Source organism: Ammospiza nelsoni, chromosome 27 (genome assembly GCF_027579445.1).
Source record: "Ammospiza nelsoni isolate bAmmNel1 chromosome 27, bAmmNel1.pri, whole genome shotgun sequence".
NCBI classification, from domain to species: domain Eukaryota; kingdom Metazoa; phylum Chordata; class Aves; order Passeriformes; family Passerellidae; genus Ammospiza; species Ammospiza nelsoni.
This window is the reverse complement of record NC_080659.1, coordinates 4,039,403-4,060,954: the sequence shown is the minus strand read 5'-3', so window position 1 is coordinate 4,060,954 and position 21,552 is coordinate 4,039,403. Positions and strand designations below refer to the sequence as shown.

General features: G+C 58.7%; 1 protein-coding gene across 3 annotated transcripts; it reads right to left on the bottom strand.

Annotated features, from left to right (window-relative positions):
• Positions 1-1,345: 1,345 nt before the first annotated feature.
• On the bottom strand, positions 1,346-20,657 carry PALM (paralemmin). 3 transcript variants are annotated; one of them, XM_059489516.1, is made up of 9 exons: positions 20,544-20,657; positions 13,022-13,070; positions 10,352-10,432; positions 10,138-10,268; positions 8,305-8,425; positions 8,145-8,166; positions 7,882-7,944; positions 6,410-6,541; positions 1,346-4,373 (listed from the first exon to the last, which is right to left on the bottom strand). In XM_059489516.1, the coding sequence occupies exons 1-9, from the start codon at positions 20,546-20,548 to the stop codon at positions 3,847-3,849; spliced, it is 1,131 nt and encodes a 376-aa protein (XP_059345499.1). In that variant the 5' UTR covers positions 20,549-20,657; the 3' UTR covers positions 1,346-3,846. The 3 variants fall into 3 exon arrangements, with proteins under 3 accessions (XP_059345499.1, XP_059345500.1, XP_059345501.1); XM_059489517.1 differs by lacking the exon at positions 6,410-6,541; XM_059489518.1 differs by lacking the exons at positions 6,410-6,541; positions 7,882-7,944.
• Between the last annotated feature and the right edge of the window lie 895 nt (positions 20,658-21,552).

Sequence of the window (21,552 nt, the reverse complement as noted above, 5' to 3'; positions counted from 1 at the left end):
CCTTGGTGCCCACTCACTCCCTTAGTGCCCCTCTTACCCCCTTGGTGCCCAACTCACGCCTCGGTGCCCCATTTACCCCCTTGGTGCCACACTCACTCCCTTAGTGCCCCATTTGCCCCTTGGTGCCACACTCACCCCCTTGGTGCCCCATTCACCCCCTCAGTGCCCCACTCACCCCCTTGGTGCCACACTCACTCCTTGGTGCCCCATTCACCCCTTTGGTGCCCCATTCACCCCCTTGGTGCCCCACTCACCCCTCGGTGCCCGTTCCCGCTGGGCTGGCACTGCCTGGCCTGGGCACAGGGGCTGTGCCTGTGGCTGCCAGGCTGCTCTGTGCTTCCGGGCAGGTGAGCTGAGCCTGTTCTACCCTGGGGCTGAGCCAAAGTCCACAGGTGATGCCAAGGAGCCAGGAGCGCTCCACGCCCGCCTCAGGGCGTGTGCTGGCACCTGGGCTGGCACCAGCGAGGGGTGAGGCCCCACTGCCCCAGGAGAGAGCCCTGGAATCCCTGCCCTGGGCAGAAACAGGACCTGGGGATGGACAGAGACCCTTGGGCACATGGTGATGGCACCTGGGGGCATCCTGGAAATTGGGCATCTATGTCCCCTTTACCTGGGCAGAATCCCTCCTCATCCCTTTCCTCCCAGCATCCTGCATGCCCCAGACCCCTCTGGAATCCCTGCCCTGGACCTTCAACAACGTGGGGATGGACAGAGAGAGACCCTTGGCAACGTGGTGATGGCACCTGGGGGCATCCTGGAAACTGGGCATCTATGTCCCCTTTACCTGGGGGTATCCAGTCCCCTTTACCTGGGCAGCATCATCCCTTTCCTCCCATCACCCTGGGTGCCCCAGACCCTCTCTGCCCCCAGGAGAGAGCTCTGGAACCCCAACCCTGGGTAGAAGAAGGACCTGAACCAGCCTGGGCATGGACACAGAGACCCTTGGCAACGTGGTGATGGCACCTGGGGGCATCCAGGAAACTGGGCATCGATGTTCCCTTTACCTGGGCAGCCGCATCCCCTTTACCTGGGCAGCATCACCCCTTTCCTCCCATCATCCTGGGTGCCCCAGACCCCTCTGGAATCCCTGCCCTGGCCTTCAACAGCCTGGGGATGGACAGAGAGACCCTTGGGCACATGGTGATGGCACCTGGGGGCATCCATGCCCCCTTTACCTGGCCAGCATCCCCCCTCATCCCTTTCCCCCTGGGTACCCCAGACCCCTCTCTCTTCCCCCATTTTCTGCCCACACAACGATGGAACAGCAGAACCCACCCCAAACCTCCCACCCTCACCCTCCCAGCACGCCCAGCCACCCACGGTGCCTCCAGGCTGGTTGTTCACACGGTTTTATTTGCTCAGTTTTTGGGTGTTTTACAAACAACGGGCTGTGGGGAGGATGGGATGGGATGGGATGGGAAAGGGGAAATTCAAACGGGGCTTCGGCACAAGTGAAAAGCTCAGGGGCACGGGAAGTGCACTTCAGCAGAGCTGGGAGGGGACAGGGGGATGTGGGGTGGGGGGGGACGATGCCAGGCCCAGCACCCGCTCCTGTCAGACCCCACACCCCCCCCGGGGGTCTCATCCTGCCCCCCTGCACCCCCAGGGCCGGACTGGGCTGGGGGTCGGAGCCAAATGAGGGGCAGGGGGTGCCAGGGAGGGGAGGGAGCCCCAGTTTGGGGCTGGGGGGTTTGCAGGGCCCACAGGGTGGGATGGATGGGGTGGGGTGGGCGGTGTTGGCCCCTGATGTGGGCTGGCAGGAGGTGACATTGCCCCCAGGCCGTGCCCTGCTCTGCAGCAATGGGGCTGCAGCGATGCCCAGCAGGGCATGGAGGGGCAGGAGAGGCTCCCCTTGCCCTGGCAGTGCCCCCCAAACCCCCCTAGCCCTGGCAGTGCCCCCCAAACCCCCCTAACCCAGCCCTGCCTCTCCCATGGGCTCTGGGTGCCGGGCTGGGGCTCAGCACAGTGACTCCAATGGGGACAAAACCGCAGCCTGGGTGGCACCTGGGGGGCACCAGGGGTGGCACGGGGACAGGGGGTGGCACTGCTCACACAGGGGGAGTGTGGGGGAAGGAAAGGCCCATCCTTGGGGGAGCTGAGCCCCATCCTTGGCTGTTTGACCAGCGGTGTCCTGGTGGGCTGGGCAGCTTGGATTCTGCCCCGCACACATTTTCGGGGACCCCCAGGGCAGAAAGAACCTTCTCACATTTAAAGAAGGATCCTTCACCCTGCCCAAAGCTCCTGGAGAGCTCGGGGGCAGCTGATGTGGGCATTGGGGACCATGGGGGGCTCCCCCTGCCTGCCCCAGCTGCTCTCAGTGGGGAGGAAACGCTGGTGCTGGTGGTGGAATCCCCACTGAAGGGCTGGGGTGCAGGGTGGGGCAGCCCCTCTGTGGGACACCACAGCCCTGGCAGCTCCCAGTGCCCGAATTTGGGGTGAACCGGGCTGCCCCCCACCCTGGGGACCCCAAAGCTGCAGCCCAGGAGCCCAGAGCGTGGCAGAGACAAGAAGGGAACAGGATGCTGGGTCACACTGCTGCTGCCACGAGGAGCCACAGGACCCCCAGCCCATTCCTGCCCCACAGGGCTGTGCCCCCCAAGCTGCCCCTCCCTCACTGGCACTGCCCTTGGCAGGGCACGGGCACAGTTCAGCCCCCTCAGCTGGCACAGTGAGGGCTCCAGGACGTGCCAGGAGGAGCAGGGCAGGCCTGGACTGACCCTGCAGGAGCCCCAGGCCATCAGCACAGCCCAGTGCCAGCCAGGGATGGATGATGCCCTCCATGCCCTTCCCTCACTGGCATTGCCCTCGGTGGGACACGGGCACAGTTCAGCCCCCTCAGCTGGCACAGTGAGGGCTCCAAGATGTGGAGATGAGCCCAGGAGGAGCTGGGGACAGCCTGGACTGACCCTGCAGGAGCCCCAGGCCATCAGTGCAGCCCAATACCAGGCAGGGATGGACGCTGCCCTCAGTGCCCTTCCCTCCCTGGCATTGCCCCAGGGGGACACGGGCACAGTTCAGCCCCCTCAGCTGGCACAGTGAGGGCTCCAGGACATGGAGCTGAGCTCAGGAACAGCCTGGGGACAGCCTGGGCTGGCCCTGCAGGTGACTCTGGCCATCAGCACAGCCCAGTGACAGGGAGGGATGGACGCTGCCCTCGATGCCCTTCCCTCACTGGCATTGCCTTTGGTGGGACGTGGGCACAGTTCAGCCCCCTCAGCTGGCACAGTGAGGGCTCCAAGATGTGGAGCTGAGCCCAGCAGGAGCAGAGCAGGCCCTGCAGGTGCCCCAGGTGGTTCTGGCCATCAGCACAGCCCAATGCCAGGCAGGGATGGACGCTGCCCTGGGCACACCCTGCCCTGGAGGGCCTGGAGAGCACAGGGATGAGGAGATGGAGCAGAGATGCCCAGGGGCAGCCAGCGGCCAGCAGAGCCAAACCTCGCCCTGCTGAGCTGGATGATGGAGGCACAGAGGGAGAGGCTGGCACGGGGCTGGCACAGGGCTGGCACGGGGCTGGCTCCCATGCCCACCGCGGGCTGGCAGCTCCCGGGGACTCATCCACGGACACAGCGACGTCCTCCGATCCCCTGCCCGGCGGCTCCATCCCCCGGCGGCTCCGGGGCGGTGTCGGTGGCAGCGGGGCTGTGCTGGGCACGGGGCGGGCGCACCGTGGGGCGAGGGGGGCACTGATAAACACCACAGGCAGCGCTGGTGGGGGCGGCACGGGGCTGGCACCGGGCGCGCGGGGCGGGCATCCCCGCTGTTGGCACCGCGCTGGATGTCCCCGGCTGCGCAGAGAGAGGGGCCGGTGTCCGGTGGGATGGGGGAACGGGGGGCTCGGCGCGGGGCTCACATCACCGTGCAGCACTTGCAGCGCTGCTTCTTCACGTCTGTCTCCTGCTCGGCCTCCTTGGCATCTGTGGCGTTGGCACCGTGCCCCGCCGAGCCCTCCTCGCCCTGGGGCTGCGCCGGCTCCAGGGCGGTGCCGTTGGGCGGCGTGTGGTCCTTGAGAGCCGGCTCCGCCTTGCCCTCGGCATCCTCGATCACCACCAGCTCGGCCTTGATGGTGCCCTCCAGCCCCAGCACCTTCTTGGTCTCGTTCTCATCCTCCACGTTCTGGTAGCCCATGAAGATCATGGTGACGGGCTGCTGCTGCTCCTGGCCGCCCTCTGTCCCCTCGCTCGGTGCCACCTTGGCCTGCAGCCCCGTGATCTCCCGTCGTGGTGTCGCCTTCTGGCTGCCCGCGCCGCCCTTGGCCGGGGTCTGGCGCCCTTCGGCCTCGTCCGCCTTGTGCAGGAGCTCGTCCACCTCGGAGGAGCTCAGGGGGTGAGCCCCGTTCTGCAGGGCCCCGTCCTCGGCGCTCACCGCGTGCACCACTGCGGGGACAGGAGAGGGACGGTCAGAGGGGCTCGGGGTGCGGCCACGAGATGAGCTCTGTGAGCCCTTCCCCTCTCCAAAGGTGCTGCCACCGAGGCTGGGGCTCCCACAGCATCCCAACCCTGCCCTCTGTGGTCACAGAGTGACCTCCTCATCTCCAAAGGTGCTGCCAGCAAGGCTGGCGCTCTCACAGCATCCCAACCATCCTCTCTGTGGTCACTGAGTGACCCTTTCCCCTCTCCAAAGGTGAGAGGAGCTCGGGATGGGGGCACCAAATGAGTTGGCAAAGTTCCTGCTATCAGACCCAGATCCTGTGCGACCCCTTCTCATCTCCAAAGGTGCTGCCACTGAGGCTGGGAGTCCCAAAGCATCCCAACCCTGCCCTCTGCAGTCACAGAGTGACCCCTTTCCCCTCTCCAAAGGTCCTGCCACTGAGAATGAGACTCTCACAGCATCCCAACCCTCCCCTGTGTGGTCACAGAGTGACCTCCCCATCTCCAAAGGTGCTGCTACTGGGGCTGGGACTCCCACAGCATCCCAATCTTCCCCTCTGCAGTCACAGAGTGACCCCTTCCCCTCTCCAAAGGTGCTGCAACTGGGGCTGGGACTCTCACAACATCCCAGAGCTGCTGCCAGACCCTCTCTCATCACCTGGCAGCAGCCAGGGAGACTGAAATAAATAAAAGCCCAGTGGAAGGAGCTGTTCCCAGAGCCTCAGGCCCAGCCAGCCCTGCAGGAGCCAGGGCTGTTTGCCAGGCCAAGCTGCCACGGCAGGACGGTGTCTGCTGGCAGCCAGGGCTGGTGTGACACTCTGCCAGGTCACCACTGCCACCTCTGAGCCCCCAGGGATGCTGGGCAGCTGCTGCCCCACAGTGTCCCCACCACATGGGGCTCTCCCACCCCACTGCTCGTGGCACTGGGGCAGAGATGCCAGAGCAGCCAAGGGTTCCTTGTGCTCTCCTCTTGACCTGGGCCATGATGTGATGGCCAGAGGGTGAGGGACAGTGACCAGCCTGGCACGGCCATGGCCACACAGAGGGGCTGAATGGGAGCACTGTGTTTTCCTTGAACAGGGGTTTGTTCCACCACAGTTCCCAGTAGGATGCTCCACTTCCACGTCTGGTCCTTGCCACCACGATGGCCATTTGGGTTTGGTTTGTCCTTGTCACCACAATGGTCCATTTGGATTTGGTTGGTCCTTTCCACCATGATGGTCATTTGGGTTTGTCCTTGCTACCATGATGGTCATTTAGGTTTGGTTTGTCCTTGCCACCACAATGGTTCCTTGGGTGGGCTGGTCCTTGCCACCATGATGGTCATTTGGGTTTGTCCTTGACACCATAATGGTCATTTGGGTTTGGCAGGTTCACGACACCATGATGGTCATTTGGGTTTGGCAGGTCCTTGACACCATGATGGTCATTTGGGTTTGGCAGGTCCTTGACACCATGATGGTCATTTGGGTTTGGTTTGTCCTTGCCACCACAATGGTTCCTTGGGTGGGCTGGTCCTTGCCACCATGATGGTCATTTGGGTTTGGCAGGTTCATGACACCATGATGGTCATTTGGGTTTGTCCTTGACACCATGATGGTCATTTGGGTTTGTCAGGTCCTTGCCACCATGATGGTCATTTGGATTTGGCAGGTTCTTGACACCACGATGGTCATTTGGGTCCTTGCCACCATGATGGTCCTCTGGAGAGGTTCCCAATGTTCCCAAAAGCAGCAGGAGCTGCAGACAGGGACCAGTCCCTGGTGCTGCATTTTTACCATCCCCATCAGCCAGCCTGTGGGACAGGCCAGCACATTCCCTGCCCATGGGACAGCGTTGGACAGCACAGATCCTCTTCTCTGCTCTCCAGCAGTGCAGGGTCACGATGTGCAAACCACCAGGACCATCCACACCGTGCTGCCATGACAATCCTGCCATCCACCGGGCTGGGGTTGGTGAGGGATTGCCCTCAGGAGCAGCTCCCACACCTCCTCACCCTCCTGGGACATTTGGGTGTCCTCTCCCTGTCCCCTGGCCCGTACCTTTCAGCTCGTCCTCGTACACCTTGACGCCCTGCACGCAGTGGTTCTGGGGCAGCATGGTGGTGCTGGACAGGACCTTGGTCTCCCCAGTCACTCTGTCCTTCTCCACGGTGATCTCCACCGAGTACATGGCTGGGACACAGAGGGGACAGCGCGGGTTACGGTGCCCTGGCCCTCCCTGTGCCCTGCTATGAGGGTGGCGCCGGGACAGAGCGTGGCAGGAGCGCTGCGGAGCTCAGCAGGGATCAGGAGCACTCAGAGGTGCCCAGTGATGCTCAGTGATGTTCAGCAGGGCTCAGCAGTGTTCAGAGGTGCCCAGCAAGGCTCAGTGGTGCTCAGCAGGGCTCAGAAAAGCTCAGCAGTGCCCAGCAAGGCTCGGCAGGGCTCAGTGATGCTCAGCAGGGCTCAGAAGTGTTCAGCGCTGCCCAGCAGGGCTCAGTGGTGCTCAGCGAGGTTTAGTGATGCTCAGCAGGGCTCAGCAGGGCTCAGCAAGGCTCAGCAGGGCTCAGAAGTATCCAGTGATGCTCAGCAGGGCTCAGTGGTGCCCAGCTGTGCCCAGCAAGGGTCAGTGGTTCCCAGCAGGGCTCAGCAGGGCTCAGTGGTGCCCAGTGATGCTCAGTGATGCTCAGCAGTGCCCAGCGGTGCCCAGCAGGGCTCAGCAAGGCTCAGTAGTGCCCAGCAATGCTCAGCAGGGCTCAGTGATGTTAGCAGATCCCCGCAGGGCTCAGTGGTGCCCAGCAGGGCTCAGGAGCACTCAGCAGTGCCCAGCAGGTCCCAGCAGGGCTCTGAGGTGCCCAGCAGGGCCCAGCAGTGTTAGCAAGGCAGCAGCAAGGAGCAGTCAATGGCAGAGGCAGGTGTGACACCCCTGGCACATCCTGGTACCCGTGTCCATCCTGGTGCTGCTGCCATCCCCTTACCTGCACGGCTGCTGTGCTTCTGGGGCTGTGTCCGTCTGTCCAGGCAGTGAGCAGTGCTGCCCTTGGGCCTGGCTGGGGGCCAGATTCATGCCCAGGGAGGTGCAACCCCCATGAGGGTGCTGGTGCTGGCACAACCCCTCTGCCCCCATGGGGTGGGTGACTCTTGGCATCTCTCCTTCCATTCCACTCCTGGCCAGCAGCAGGGTCCCCTCAGCCCCATCCAAGGACCCCAAATGGGCTCTGCCCCGTGCTGGTGCCAGTCTGAGCTCTGCCCCAAACCCCCCCAGCCCCGTGTGCCCCACAGCTCCCTGTGCCTGGCACTGCTGCCTCAGCCTGCCCAGAGAAGCTGCAAACAGAGCAGGGGGGATGGAACTGCAGCAGAAACACGAGCAGGGCTCAGGGCAGGGCCCCGAGCCACGAACCAGCCGTGGGTTGGGGTGAAAGCAGAACCAAGGAGGGATGTTCAGTGCCCTGGGCTGGGGAAGGCATCGAGCAAGCTGAGGGTGGCACAGAGGGCAGGGGGAGCAGCCTGCAGGGAGCTCAGCGGGCACCTACCCGCCTTCATCATCTCACTGCCTTCCACTGCCTTCATGGGGCTGCTGGAGAGCCTCTTGTCAGCTGGAGATGGAGAGGAGACACTGCCTGAGACCGGCTGTGCCCCAATGTATGCCCCTGTGGTTGGCACCTGGGAGGGCTCCCCCACCCAGGGCACACGGGGACAGGGCTCTGGTCTGGCTCTGCCCACCCATCCTGCCCTCAGGGCAGCAGGAGGGCAGGGCTGGTGCTGAAACACAGCCGAGAGATCAGGATTTACCTACCCTTAACTGTGCCCAGGGGACTCTGCAAAAAACAGAAGGGAGAGGTTAAAGGAGCTTGCAGGAACTGCCATAGACCCTCTACGTGCACACCCACCACCCACAGCCCCCCAAACCCACCAGGGATGGGCACCCCGACCCCATGGCCAGCAGCCCTGCCCACCTTCTGCGTGTTGGGGACAGCCTCAGCCTTCTTCTCCTCCTTGGCTGCTGCCTCTGCCAGGTTCTCCTTGGTTGAGGCCACTGAGCTGCTGTTCTCCAGCATCTCCAGCTCCTTCTCCAGCCTGCAGGGAGAGCCAGGGCTGAGGGCAGTGTGGGACAGGGAAATGGGGTGCAGCCACACAGGGCAGGGGAGAGGGGACACCCAGATTGTCCCCACAGGGTGCAGGGACACACAGACTGTGGCATGGCTGTCACTTTGCAGGGGAAAACTGTGGGAACCCAGGACATCCCTCTGTCTGTCCAGGATGGCCAATACCCCTGCCAGGGGGCTCAGAGACCTGGCACAGAGCCCAAAACACCTGTGGGTTTGAATATCACCAACCTTATATGAAGATCAGCAAGCCACAACAGTTTAGGCAGAATAATAGTGAAGTTATCACAGGGTGGAAAAGTAGATTTTGGGGTTTTTGGAATGGGGGTTCAGGGGGGCAAGATGGAGGGAACTGGGTGTGTCCAGCCTTTCTCCTTCTTCTTCTTGGCGTCCATCTTCTGCTGTGATGGTGGCACTTACAGATTGGTTTAGAGTAGAAGCTCACTGTCTAACATAGGTGATAGGTATTGGGAAGGAGTTGTAAACATTGTACAAGTAGTTTTTAGTATAAAGACATAACACTGCCCTGGGGGCAGGCAGAGTGCCTTAGACTGTCTTGCTGGGCAGATCTCGGCAGGACAGGAGAAAGAATTTTATAGATAAGATACAATAAACAACCTTGAGACTGAGAAATTAAGAGACCTGACTCCTTCTTCAAGCACTGGGCTGGGAAAAGAGATTTTTGAACTTTTCTCGGGGTCACTGTGACCAGCTGGAGACCCCAACACAAAAGCCAATGGGGTCAGCCCCAAATGGATGGCAGAGACCCCACCATGGGCACTGGGCAGGGAGAGTGACCCCTGCACAGTGACCCCTGCACACTTGGTGTTGCTCCATCATCCTTCTGCTCCTGCACGTGTCCCTCCAAACCTGGCTGAGCTTCCACGAGGACAATCTCAGTTCTCAGCCCCTCTGGGACGCAGCAGAGCTCGGGGCAGTCCCCATGGATCCCATGGAAGGGCTGCAGCCCCAGCAGAGCTCCCCGGGCTCCTCACCCTGCTCTGGCAGGAATGCATTGCACCATTAGCAGCACACAATGGCCCTTGGTGCCCGACCCCTGTGTGTGTGTGTGCACCGTGCTCGGTAATTAGCGGCTCCACGGGACTGATTGCATTCCCCATTCTTTTATGAAAAATCCTTTCCTTGCGATTTTTCCTCCTGAGAAGCTGAGAGGCCTCAGGAACAAAATGTGAACAATGGTTATCTGCTGCTGTGGAGTGCAACAGGTGCATCTTTGATTAGCCTATGTTGGTTGTTTCTAATTAATGGCCAATCACAGCCCAGCTGGCTCAGACAGAGCTGAGCCACAAACCTTTGTTATCATTCCTTCTTATTCTATTCTCAGCTAGCCTTCTGATGAAATCCTTTCTTCTATTCTTTTAGTATAGTTTTAATATAATATATATCATAAAATAATAAATCAAGCCTTCTGAAACATGGGAGTCAGATCCTTGTCTCTCCCCTCAAACTGAGACCCCTGTGAACACGGTCACACAGCAGCTCCAAGCTCAGCGTGCCCTGCCTTGTCCCCAGCACCTGAATCTCAGCACCCACCTGCCCACAGATGCTGGAGGGGTGCCCAGGAATGCCCAGGGATGCCCAGGGGTGGCCAGGGGGTCTCTGGAGGGACTTTTGTGCCCTCTACCTGCACCCCAACATCCATCCCCACACCGGCCCCGTTACCTCTGGATGGTTTCCTCCAGCTCCTTGGTCTTCACCTCGTCCTCCTGCATCTGTTTCTTCATGGCCTCTTCCTCCTCGGAGGCAGAAGCCGGGGCTCCCTCCAGGAGCCATCTCTCCCGCAGAGCCTTGGACTGGGGGGCACAAAAGGGGGGTCACCATCCTGCCCTCCCCAGCCAGGGGAGGATCCCGGGGGTCTCCAGGGGGGGATTCTCACCTTGAGATGCTGCAGCTGCCTCCGGTCGTCCTCCAGCTGCCGCCTTTTGTTCTCGATCTCCGTCTGACGCTTCCGCTTCTCCTGCAGGGACAGAGGGGTCGGTGCAGGGAGGGGAGAGCACCGGGGCCAAGGGGGAACTCCAGGGACTGGGGCTCGCGGTGGGAAAAATGTGTATTTTGTGATTGGCTTTTGGCAAATATTGAAATGAATATTATATGTGTTGTGTTAGAGAGTGATGCTGTGTTAATTCTCTTAAGTAGTGTGGTAAATGTAGTTTTAGGTTGTAACAAAATGTTAAAATAGAGATGATGCTGGGTAAGGATACTTTTTTTTTTAAAGAAAGGAATTGCAGCGAGGTAACAGCCACAGGACACCTGAATCTTTCAGAGAAAGAGAATTTATTGCCCCATTATCAGAAGGAACAAACTTCTTCCCACCTCGCTCAGTCAGGATTCAGAGGAAGAAGCTGACACTGACCAGACAGAATCCTGTGTTTGAATGGAATTTATACATCATGTATGAAGTGTATGAATATGCAATGGACTAATGTTTTTAAGGGTCAATCCTTTGTTAACTGTGTCCCTTTTTGGGCTTATGCTGCCTAGAAAAAGGTACCCAGACTGTCCATAACTCTTTGTCTTTATTGTCTCATATTGTCCTAATTCAAACTGTCAAAACTATTATTACTAATTATTATATTATATATATTATCATTACTAATTATTATATTATATATAATCATTACTAATTATTACTATTATATTAAATATATTAAAATATAATATATTTAATGATAATATATAATATATATTATGTATTTAATAATATATAATGAATTATTATTATTATTATTATTATTATTATTATTATTATTATTATTATTATTATTATTATTATTGCCTCTATTTTTATAACCATTTTATTATTATTATTAAACTTTTAAAATTTTAAAACCAAGTGGTTTTTCACACCAGCCTTAGGAACACCTCATGGCAAAGCTGGTACCGAATCCCTGCTCTCTCTGGGGCAAACCGAGGCATTGAGGGCGTGGAGGATTTCTCAAAATGTCATCTCCAAATGTCACCGTCCCCTGGGCTGGCCCCGCGGGCTCTGCCTCGTGCCCCCCTCGCTGCCACCCGTCCTGGGGCTGCTCCAGATCATTTCAGCAGAGTCAGAGCCGGCGCTTTCTGCTCTGCTCCAGAACAATTTGCCCTTTGTGTGGCACAGATCGGGTGGCTGCCGGCGGGGCCGGGCACTGGGGCTGCGCTGGGTGGGTTCGAGCAGCTCCCCTGCCCTGCTCTGAGCTGGGAGGGGTCAATCAGCAGGGCCCCAGCTGCTCCCTAATTAATATAATATATATAATATAGTTATTTATAATTGGTTATTTGTAATTTTTATGTGTGTTTATAATAGATATTTATATAATATAGTAATTTGTAATTATTTATAATTTTATACATATTTATAATATGTATGTTTATATAATAGAGTTATTTTTAATAATATTATTAATAGAAGACATAGTATAGTTATTTATAATTAGTTATGTGTAATTTATATATATAATATATATATTTATAATATATATTTATATAATAGAGCTATGTATAATAATATTATTTATATAATATATATAATGTAGTTGTTTATAATTAGTTATTTGTAATTTTTATATATTATATATATTATATATATAATTTATATTATATATTATATATTATATATTATATATTATATATTATATATTATATATTATATATTATATATTATATATTATATATTATATATTATATATTATATATTATATATTATATAATATATATTATATGTTATATGTTATATGTTATATATATTTATATATTATATAAATATACGTATATTTATAATATATTTATAGAATAGAGACATTTATAATAATATTAATATAATATACATAATATAGTTATTTATAATTAGTTATTTATAATTTTATCTATATTACCTATTTATAATATCTATGTATACAATATAGTTAATTATAATAATATTATTAATATAATATATATAATATAGTTAAAATTAGTTATTCGTAATTTTATATACAATATCTCTTCATAATATATATTTATATAATAGAGATATTTATAATAATATTATTAATGTAATATATAATATAGTTCTTTACAATTAGTTATTTATAAATTTAATAGATATTTATAATGTATATTTATATAATTATTTATAATAATATTATTAATATAATATATAATAGAGTTATTTATAATTAGTTATTTATAAATTTTATATATATTTATAATGTATATTTATATAATAGAGTTATTAATGATAATATTATTAATATAATAGATATAATACAGTGCTCATGCCAGGCATGGCTGGAGAGCAGCATCCTCAGCCCTTCCTGGGGAAGGAATCATCACTCATTTCCCTCACTTGAGGCTCGTTAAGGCTCTGCTTCGTTAATTAAACCTCCCAGCTGCCTGTTGCTCGCTCTGTCCCCGTTTCAAGCTGTGACACCCCAAGGGGAGCCCCCAGGGCCATTCTGAGCCCTCGTTCAGCTGCCGGGACCCCGATGTGCGGCTGAGCGCCTGCCCCAGCCCTCCTGCACCTCCTCCCGCCCGTGTCTGCCGTGCGCTGTGGGTGCTGCCCTGCGGCCGGGGGGGGACTCACCGCGATGGCCTGCAGCCTCTCCTGCTGAAGGGTGCTGGCCTCCACGACCCTGCGGAGAGAGCAGAGAGCAGCTGTGAGCGGGGACAGCAGTGGCAGGTCACTGGGACAGCTGTGACACTGGCGCTGTGGGACACTGACCAAGGCTGAGCCCTTCCCTTTGACCATCTGCTTCCTCCTCGCTACCCTGGAGCCAAGCATCCCTCACTGCTCGGCTCCTCCAGGCACCTCTTACCCCTGTCCTGCCCAAATCCTGCCCAAATGCTGCCCAAATGCTGCCCAAATCCCGCCTTGCCCAGCCCCTGGAGCACTCGGCTCATGCAGACACTGTCTTGCTGTGGGGCAGATGGAAACTGTGAGCACGGAGGGGTTGGAGCAGGGCCCTGATGGAGCTGTGAGGGGCAGGAGCAGGATGATGCTGGGGCGGGATGATGCTGGAGCTCTGAGGTGTAGGAGCAGAATGATGGAGCTGTGAGGGGCTGGAGCTGTAAGGGGCTGGGGCTGTGAGGGGCAGGAGCAGGATGATGAATCTGTGAGGGGCAGGAGCAGGATGATGCTGGAGCTGTGAGGGGTTGGAGCAGGATGGTGCTGGAGCAGGATGGTGCTGGAGCAGGATGGTGCTGGAGCTGTGAGGGGCTGGGGCTGTGAGGGGCTGGGCAGGATGATGAATCTGTGAGGGGTTGGAGCAGGATGATGCTGGATCTGTGAGGGGTTGGAGCAGGATGGTGCTGGATCTGTGAGGGGTTGGAGCAGGATGATGTTGGAGCTGTGAGGGGTTGGAGCAGGATGATGTTGGATCTGTGAGGGGTTGGAGCAGGATGATGTTGGAGCTGTGAGGGGTTGGAGCAGGATGATGTTGGATCTGTGAGGGGTTGGAGCAGGATGATGCTGGAGCTGTGAGGGGTTGGAGCAGGATGATGCTGGGGCTGTGAGGGCCTGGAGCAGGGCCCTGCTGGCTGCCCCGTGTTCCAATCTGGCTCACGCTTTCCATTCCAATTTCCATCCCCTTTCTTGGCTGCTCACACCTTTCCCCGGCTGTGACCTTTCCGGGCTGTGTACACAGGCACATGTGCACAGGCAAACAGACAGACTGACTGACACACTCGTGTGCACTGACAGACACACACATGAGCACAGCCAGACACACTGACACACACACATGTGTACAGACAGACACACAGACACACCCAGACACACACCCCAGCAGCCTCTGCTCCCCGTGCCACCCGTGGGCACCTCAGCAGCCCGGCCATGCCAGGATCCCTCCACTGCCAGCTCCTCTCTGGCCTGGCACGTCTCTCCCAGGGACCATCAGGGATCATCCCCCACCCCACAGCCCCCTGTCCCCATCCCCACAGCCCCCTGTCCCCATCCCCACAGCCCCCTGTCCCCAGGGTGTGCTGACCCAGCCCAGCCCAGCCCCGGGGCCCCAGGTGCGGGGCAGTGCCCGGTGGGACCGGGATGTGCCCCGGGAGCCGCTGGCTGCCCGCCAGGCTGTGCTAATGAAGCGCTGAGCTGTGGCACTGATTAGGGTGGGAGGCACTGAGGTATTGCCAGCGATGGATCAGCTCTGCTCCCTTCCTAGAGCAAGGGATGGAGAAGTGGGCTCAGTGCTGCCAGGGAGGGAGTTTGACAAAGATGGGGGTGCTGAGCCCCACAAATGACACCCTGGGCTGTGCCCTCATGTGCCACCATGTGTGTGCCCTCACAGGGGCTCCCCACAGGCTGCCCCACCACTCAAACAGGCTCTGCAGGCTCGGAGGAGCCTCTGCTCCCTCCTCGAAGGCAGCAATGAGCTGGGAGCTGCTCAGAGGCGCCGTCCTCCCCTCACCCCACACGCTGGGGATCCCTGTGATGCACGAAATCCAGGCCAGGCAAACAAACCCTGGGGAAGGTGTTGCTTTTGTGGTGGTTATTTTTGTGCTGTTTGCAGCAACACTGGTATTGCTCCACCGGCACTGCTCTCACATCCCTGTGTCCCCTGGGGTGTCCCCTCACCACCCTACACCCCATCATCATGGTCTTCCTCCTGGTCTGGGTCCCCTCAGCCCAGCCCTTGGCACCCCCACACTCCCAGCCCTGTTTCTCTCCTGGATCTCGCACTATTCCACAGATCCAAACTTTTACAGCATTCCTGAAACATTCTGTTCTGCTTTTTCCTCCCTCCTCCATCCTCTTTTTTTTTTTATTTTCCATTATTTGCTGCAGACTCCACATTGCCAGGTCAGACGCCAGGAAATCTTCCTGGCCCAGGGAGAGACACAAAACAGGCTGGGACAATCTCTCAGAGCCTGCTCAGACCCTGCCCTGGGGGCTCTGATCCATCCTGGGCGGCTGAGCAGGGACCCCCCCCAAGCCCCCCCAAGTCCCTGCTTGCTGGGACAAGGCACTGAGGTGGAGTGAGGGGGTCCCAAGCCCCCCCAAAACCCCCATCCTGCCTGCCCTGCCCTGTCTCTGGGGCCCTTGTGACTGATGGAGGCGGTTCCCTGGCGACGGTTCCCTGGCAACGGTGCCATGGCAACGGCACCATGGCAACGGGAGAGCGCCAGGGGGATGTGGGGGGATGCTCAGGGGGATGTGGGGGGATGCTCGTGGTGGCTGAGGGAGCACAGGGGTTGGGGTGCCCTCCCAAGGCCTGGCACCCTCACGGAGCGCCAGTCAGAGCTGTGGCATCACTGGGGCATCTTTAGGGGTTCTGGTGCTCCTGATCCATCCTGGGTGCCAGCAAGGGTGGGAAGGTGATCCCAGGAGCCACCAGCCCAGACAAGGAGCAGGGAGGAGGAGCAGGGACATGGGGGATGATGGCCTGGGGACTCACAGGAGCAATCCCCAGGCTTGAGGCTGGACCCACACACACATGTGAGCACACACACACACACCCCTGCTTTCCCTGGGCTCTCCTGCTCATGGTGGCAGAGAGATCACAGGGATTGGGGTGCCCTCCCAAGGCCTGGCACCCCGACAGAGAGCTGTGGCATCACTGGGGCATCTTTAGGGGTTCTGGTGCTCCTGATCCATCCTGGGTGCCAGCAAGGGTGGGAAAGTGATCCCAGGAGCCACCAGCCCAAAGGAGCAGGGACATGGGGAATGACACCCTGGGAGCACCCAGGAACAATCCCCAGGCCCAAAGCTGGACTTACACACACGTGTGAGCACACACACCCCCCGTGCTCTCCCTGGGCTCTCCCCGGGCTCTCCAGCTCTTTCCAGCCCTGCTGATGCTGCCGTTTCCCACCATCACAAGGGAAGCCCGTGACCTTTTGTCTCCTCCCCGCCTGACATGAAACAATAATGTTTATTTGCCTTCCTCCGGTTTTTTCCCATTAGCTCATCCAAATGTGTGAAGAGCCGCTTGGAGCTGCTCCCCTGCCCTGCCCTCCCTCCCCACCCGAGCTGGGGGAGCCCAGCAGAGCTCCCTGCATGGAGCAGGCCCGGGCTGTGTGGCAAAGGCAGCGATCGAGGGTTCAGCGCTGATTTCCAGCTCCATTTCCATGCCAGGAGCGCGGAGTGACGAGGATGCAAAGCTCTGTCACAAAGCCACGAACAGCGGGGCCGGGATCGAACGCCCCCATGGCAGGAGAGGGAGGGGAAAGGAGGGGAAGGGGAGGGGGCTGCAGCCGCCCTGGGGCTGCCATGCATCGACCGTGAAGGCAAATGCATCAGCGACAGCGGGATGGGCAAGGATGGGCAGAAATGGGCAGGGATGGGCAGAAATGGGCAGGGATGGGCACAAATGAGCGTGGCCAGCACAGGGTGGGGACCGTGCTCAGGTCCTGCTGCATCCATCCAGCATCCAGGGCATCCCCCCTGCCCTGCCCCACAGTGTCTGCATCACCCCAGTGCCCATCACACTCCTCCCAACTGCCTGCACAGCCTCAGCCACCCGGGGAGGGGACAGGGACAGGGACAGGGACAGTGACAGGGACAGAGACAGGGACAGGGTGGGGACCATGCTCAGGCCCTGCTGCATCCATCCAGGGCATCCTCCCTGCCCTGCCCCACAGTGTCTGCATCACCCCAGTGCCCATCGTGCCCCTCCCAGCTCCCTGCACAGCCTCAGCCACCCGGGGAGGGGACAGGGACAGGGACAGGGACAGAGGGGGGAGGAGATGGCAGCCCCAGGCTCCCGAAAAAAAAGCCACGCAGATGCATTAGAGCAAAGCCGAGCTGCCTGATTGATTCTCCGGGCTGAGACGTGGGCTGGGAGTGCCAGGAGAAAATGGATCCCATGAATATTTGATGAACGGAGGCTCGGGGAAGGGAGTTTGATTGGAAAATTACAGATCTTTCAAACAATGGTTCAAGTGCCCTCCAAACACTTGGGTTTCCAGCTCCTTTCCAGTTAGAGGAGCAAGGAAACTCCCCCCAGGATTCATGAATGGGAGTGGAGCCGGCTGCTCCCCACCCCCAGGGGCAGTGGCAGTGCTGGCACTGGCCAGGATGTGGCACCTGTCCCCTGTCACAGCCATCCCTGTGTTCCCGTGTGCCAGGAGCAGCAGTGCCATGAGCACAGGCACAGATGATGCTCCGAGGAGGCAGCAGGAAGGTGGATCCAGAGCCCAGACACCCAGACAAGGAGCAGGGACATGGGGATGACACCCTGGGGGCTCACAGGGAGCTCAGTGCTCAGTGCCAAGCCCAAGATCTGGGCCCAACCCAAGGAAAAACCTGTCTGGGGCAGGATCCACCCGGCTCCTCTCCCTGCTCCAGGCTCATCCTTGTGCCTGACAGTGGCTCCTGTCTGGGGCCTGGGGGCTGCTTGTCTCAGGATGCACTGAGGAGATGCAGGAATCTGGGCTGTGCACCTCCTGTCCTCCTTTCCTGGGGCACCTCCACTGCTTGAAGCCCATCTCAGCTGCCAGCCCAGCTGCCAGCCCAGCTGCACGCCCATGAACCCCCATCCCCCTGGGGAAAGGGGCTGTTTCCAGCCAGGAAGCAGCAACACCAACAGCAGCAGCTTCCCAGGAAACCTGCTCCAGTTCCTCCCAGTTCCTCCCAGCAAGGCAGGTCCAGCTGAGAGGCTCTGTGAGCTCTGAACCCCCTGATCTGCCAGCCCCAGGCAGGGCTGGGTGCTGTGGTGGGGTGTTGTTGTGGGGTGTTTTTGTGGGGAGCTGTTTTGGGGTGCTGTTATGGGGACATGGCAAGGCGCTGCCCTGCTGTTGTGGGGTGCTGTTGTTGTGGGATGCTGTTCTGGGGTGCTGTTTTGGGGTTTGTGGCCTCCTCTGCTCCAGCTGGGAAGGGTGACAGTGCTGCCCCAGCTGGACACACGGACAGGACAGAGCTGATCCCTTCTGCAGGCAGCAGGGTCTGGCCTGGGTTTTATTTCTCCCTGGATGCCAGCAGAGAGCGAGGGCTTGAGTGCCTTTCCAAAGGACTCATGGCAGAAATCTCAGTTATTTCCCAGGCAGAAATCTCAGTTATTTCCCAAACAGAAATCTCCCTCTTTCCCCTGCAATTGCCACTTTCCAGTCAGGGCAGGCAGGACCAGGAGAGCCCTCACCCTCAAAGCCAAGGGGAGAGCAGCAAAACAAACCAGCAGAGCAGCCAGATGTGAGTGCAGAATCTGCAGCTGCTCCCGAGCCCTGACAGCGGCGGGAGCAGAGGGCACAGGAGCAGCTCCAGAGGGACCAGCAGAGACTTTTCCAGACTTGGAAACTTTCTGCCAAAGCTCCCTGGGCACCAGTGGGTGGTGGCAGCCAGGACCCTCCTCCTGTGCCAAGGCAGAGCAGGAGCCAGGGCGCGGTGCCCACCCCAGCAGTGCCCACCCCAGCAGTGCCCACAGAGCCAGGCCAGCACCTTGCCATGTCCCCAGCTGCCCTGGGGCCCTCCTCATCCTCCAGCCCCTCAGCCAGGCTCTGCAGCTCAGTGCCTGGAGGGGCTCTGTTGTTTTTCTTCGTGGCTGTGCCCCCCACCTGGGGTCACTCATGGATTTTCACTCAAAATAAAGAGACGTTGGCAGGTGGTGGAAAGAGAAACCCTTTGCTCGCCTCTGTGGTTGTTTGGGAGGGAGAGTTGGTGCAGAGCAGGGTGAATGTGGAGCCCAGGAGCCCCCAGCCTGTCCAGCACCATCCCCAACAGCTCCTCACCCCCTCCCCAGGGCACGGCACAGCCCTGGGCTCTGCCCTTCCCCTGGCTGCTGCCTTTTGGCAAATCACACACGGGTTTTCCTCCCCAAAGAGGCTCCTTCCTGCAGGACTGTGGCGTCCTGGAGCTGCCCCAAGCCTGGCCCAGCAGCACAGGGATCTCTCTGTGCCTCCCCAGCCCCACAACTCCCACAACACCCCCAGAGCCCACCCTGAGCCCAGCACACCCCTCCCCAGTGCCCCCATGGCTCCCATGTGCTGGGAGGGACCTGTTGAGCCCCCCTTGTGTCACTACCCAGCGGCAATGGCGAGGTGCCCACCAGGGTGAGGTGCCCACCAGGGCGAGGAGCACCCCAAAACTGCCCGGAGGAACCCCCAGTGCCAACCCCAGTGGGGTGTTCACCATGCTGGGCACCAGAGCCACCAGGCCTGGCTGAGACAGGGCCAGCGCTGCTTCCAGCACCTCGAGCACCCTCCTGGTGTCCCCAAAGGGGTAAAACCAGCAGGACAACCGGTGGCCACCAGCCCCTAGTGGCCTCTGCCTGCTCCGTCCTTCCCCCACCCTCCCGGCTCCGGTCAGGGCCCCAGCGCAGCACACAAAGGATGAGGCCGGGCTCCCACAGTGTCCGTCTGTCCATCCGCTCCACCTGGATCCCCCCGGCCACAGCCGCTTCCCCAGGGCAGGGTTTGGGGGCGCAGCGCAGGGAGGGGTCCGCAGCTCTCCCCACCCACTCACCCCACCACACGCAGCAGCAACAACAGGTTCGAAACACAAAAATAAACGCCCTGTCCACCCCCTCGCCCCTATTCCTGCGCCGCTGCCAGCCCCGGTACCCCGAGCACCCTCGGCACCCCCGCACCCCAATCCCGGGGCCTCCTCCGCTGCTGCTGCCCCCCAAACCGGGAGCGGGACCGGGGAGGGGCCGCACCTGCTGAGCGGCACCGGGGGCAAGGAGGCCCCGGGATGGGGGTGCCGAACCCCAAAACAAAGGGGATGGGGGCCCCCCGTATTGGGGGCCTGAGCTCCAGGATCTGCCGGGATGGGAGCCCCCAGTTTTGGGGTCACAACGCAGGAATGGGGGGGATGCGAGCCCCACCCCCAGTTTTGGGGGTCCCAAACCTCAGCATAGAGGGGTTCAAACCTCCATTACCGGAGTGCTGAATCCCCAAAATCAGGGGGGTGCGAGCCTCCGGTTTTGGGGTGCTGAGTGCCCGGGAGCGGGGGCATATGAGACCCCACGCTGGGACTCCCCAGCCGCGGCATCGGGGGTGTCGGAGCCCCCGGTAGGACGGGGCAGAGCTTCCCGCAGCCCCGTGCGGGGGTCCCGAGCCCCCCCGGCCCCCGCTGCCCGCTCCCCCCTCCCGGTACTGCGGTCTGAGCCGGCGGGGCCCGGGGGAGCCGCGGCCCGGTACCGGGACCCCGGCTCGGCTCCGCTACTCACTCCATGGTCCCGTGGCGGCTCCGGTGGGCTCGTGGAGCGGCGGAGCGGGGCCGGCGGCCGCCGGCGTGCCGGCGCTCAGGGCCCGGCGGGCGGCGGCATCCCCGGCGGGGCTGCGGGATGCGCAGGGATGTCGGGACCGCGCCGGTGCTCCCGCCTCCCTCCCTCCCTCCCTCCCGCACAGCTCCGTCTGCCGGGCGCGCTCCGCCACTGCCGCCGCCCATCGGCCGCGCCAGGCTCGGGTTATCTGCTCCTGGGGGTCCCAGATGCGTCCCGGCCCCCCATTCCTCACCCGGAGCTTTTGGGGGTCCCGTAGTGGGTCCTGAGCTGGGTTGGGGGGGCTGCGTTCAGAGCCCGTCCATGAGCACAGCCCCTGTCAGGGTGTAACCCGCTCTCCTGTGAGTGCAGCCGCCCCGTCCTGCCCCACTCCAGGAACTCTTTGCTGCCCCTTTCCCCTCCCCTATTTCCCAACCCAACGGCCCAACTGCCGCAGGAAGCCCTGAGCCGCCCTGCGTTGGGAAATCCGCCCAATGCTGCCGGGACAGGGCTCTGCTCTGGGCCCCAGAGCGAGCCAGGCTCTGCAGTGAGGGTCAGCACATCCCCCCCACCGCATGCCCCCCATCCCTGCACCCCTTTTTGCGCTCCAGGTTGATGCAGAACAGAGGGAGGAAACCGCCCCTCTGCCCGCAGCATCATCCCACAGTTATTGGGGTTTTTGAGGGGCTGAAAGAGACGTGGGAAGGGGGCACAGCACAGCCCCTGCGTCACCCACAGCACTCCCGGGGACACTGTGGAGTCTGAGAGGTGTCCTGGGGCCCCGCTGCTGCCACCTCCCTGCGGAGAGGGGATTCATGGCAGGAAAAAAGGGAATCAGGGCTGAGGAGCTGCTCTGCCCCTCATCTCCCACTCTGGGGAAAGCTGCACGGGAGCCCTGAATTGCACAAAGCAGCAGCACCCCGAGGAGGAAGCGGGAGGGAAACACCCGCCCCCATCCCAGAGCTCAGCCCCTGGG

What these genes read in the sequence shown, in the direction of transcription:
- PALM (XM_059489516.1), bottom strand. An exon ending in GGCAGCTGCAGCATCTCAAG is followed by an intron (nt 10,269 to 10,351) that starts GTGAGAATCCCC and finishes TGTGCCCCCCAG; the next exon opens with TCCAAGGCTCTGCGGGAGAG. An exon ending in CAGTGAGATGATGAAGGCGG is followed by an intron (nt 6,542 to 7,881) that starts GTAGGTGCCCGC and finishes TCTGTGTCCCAG; the next exon opens with CCATGTACTCGGTGGAGATC.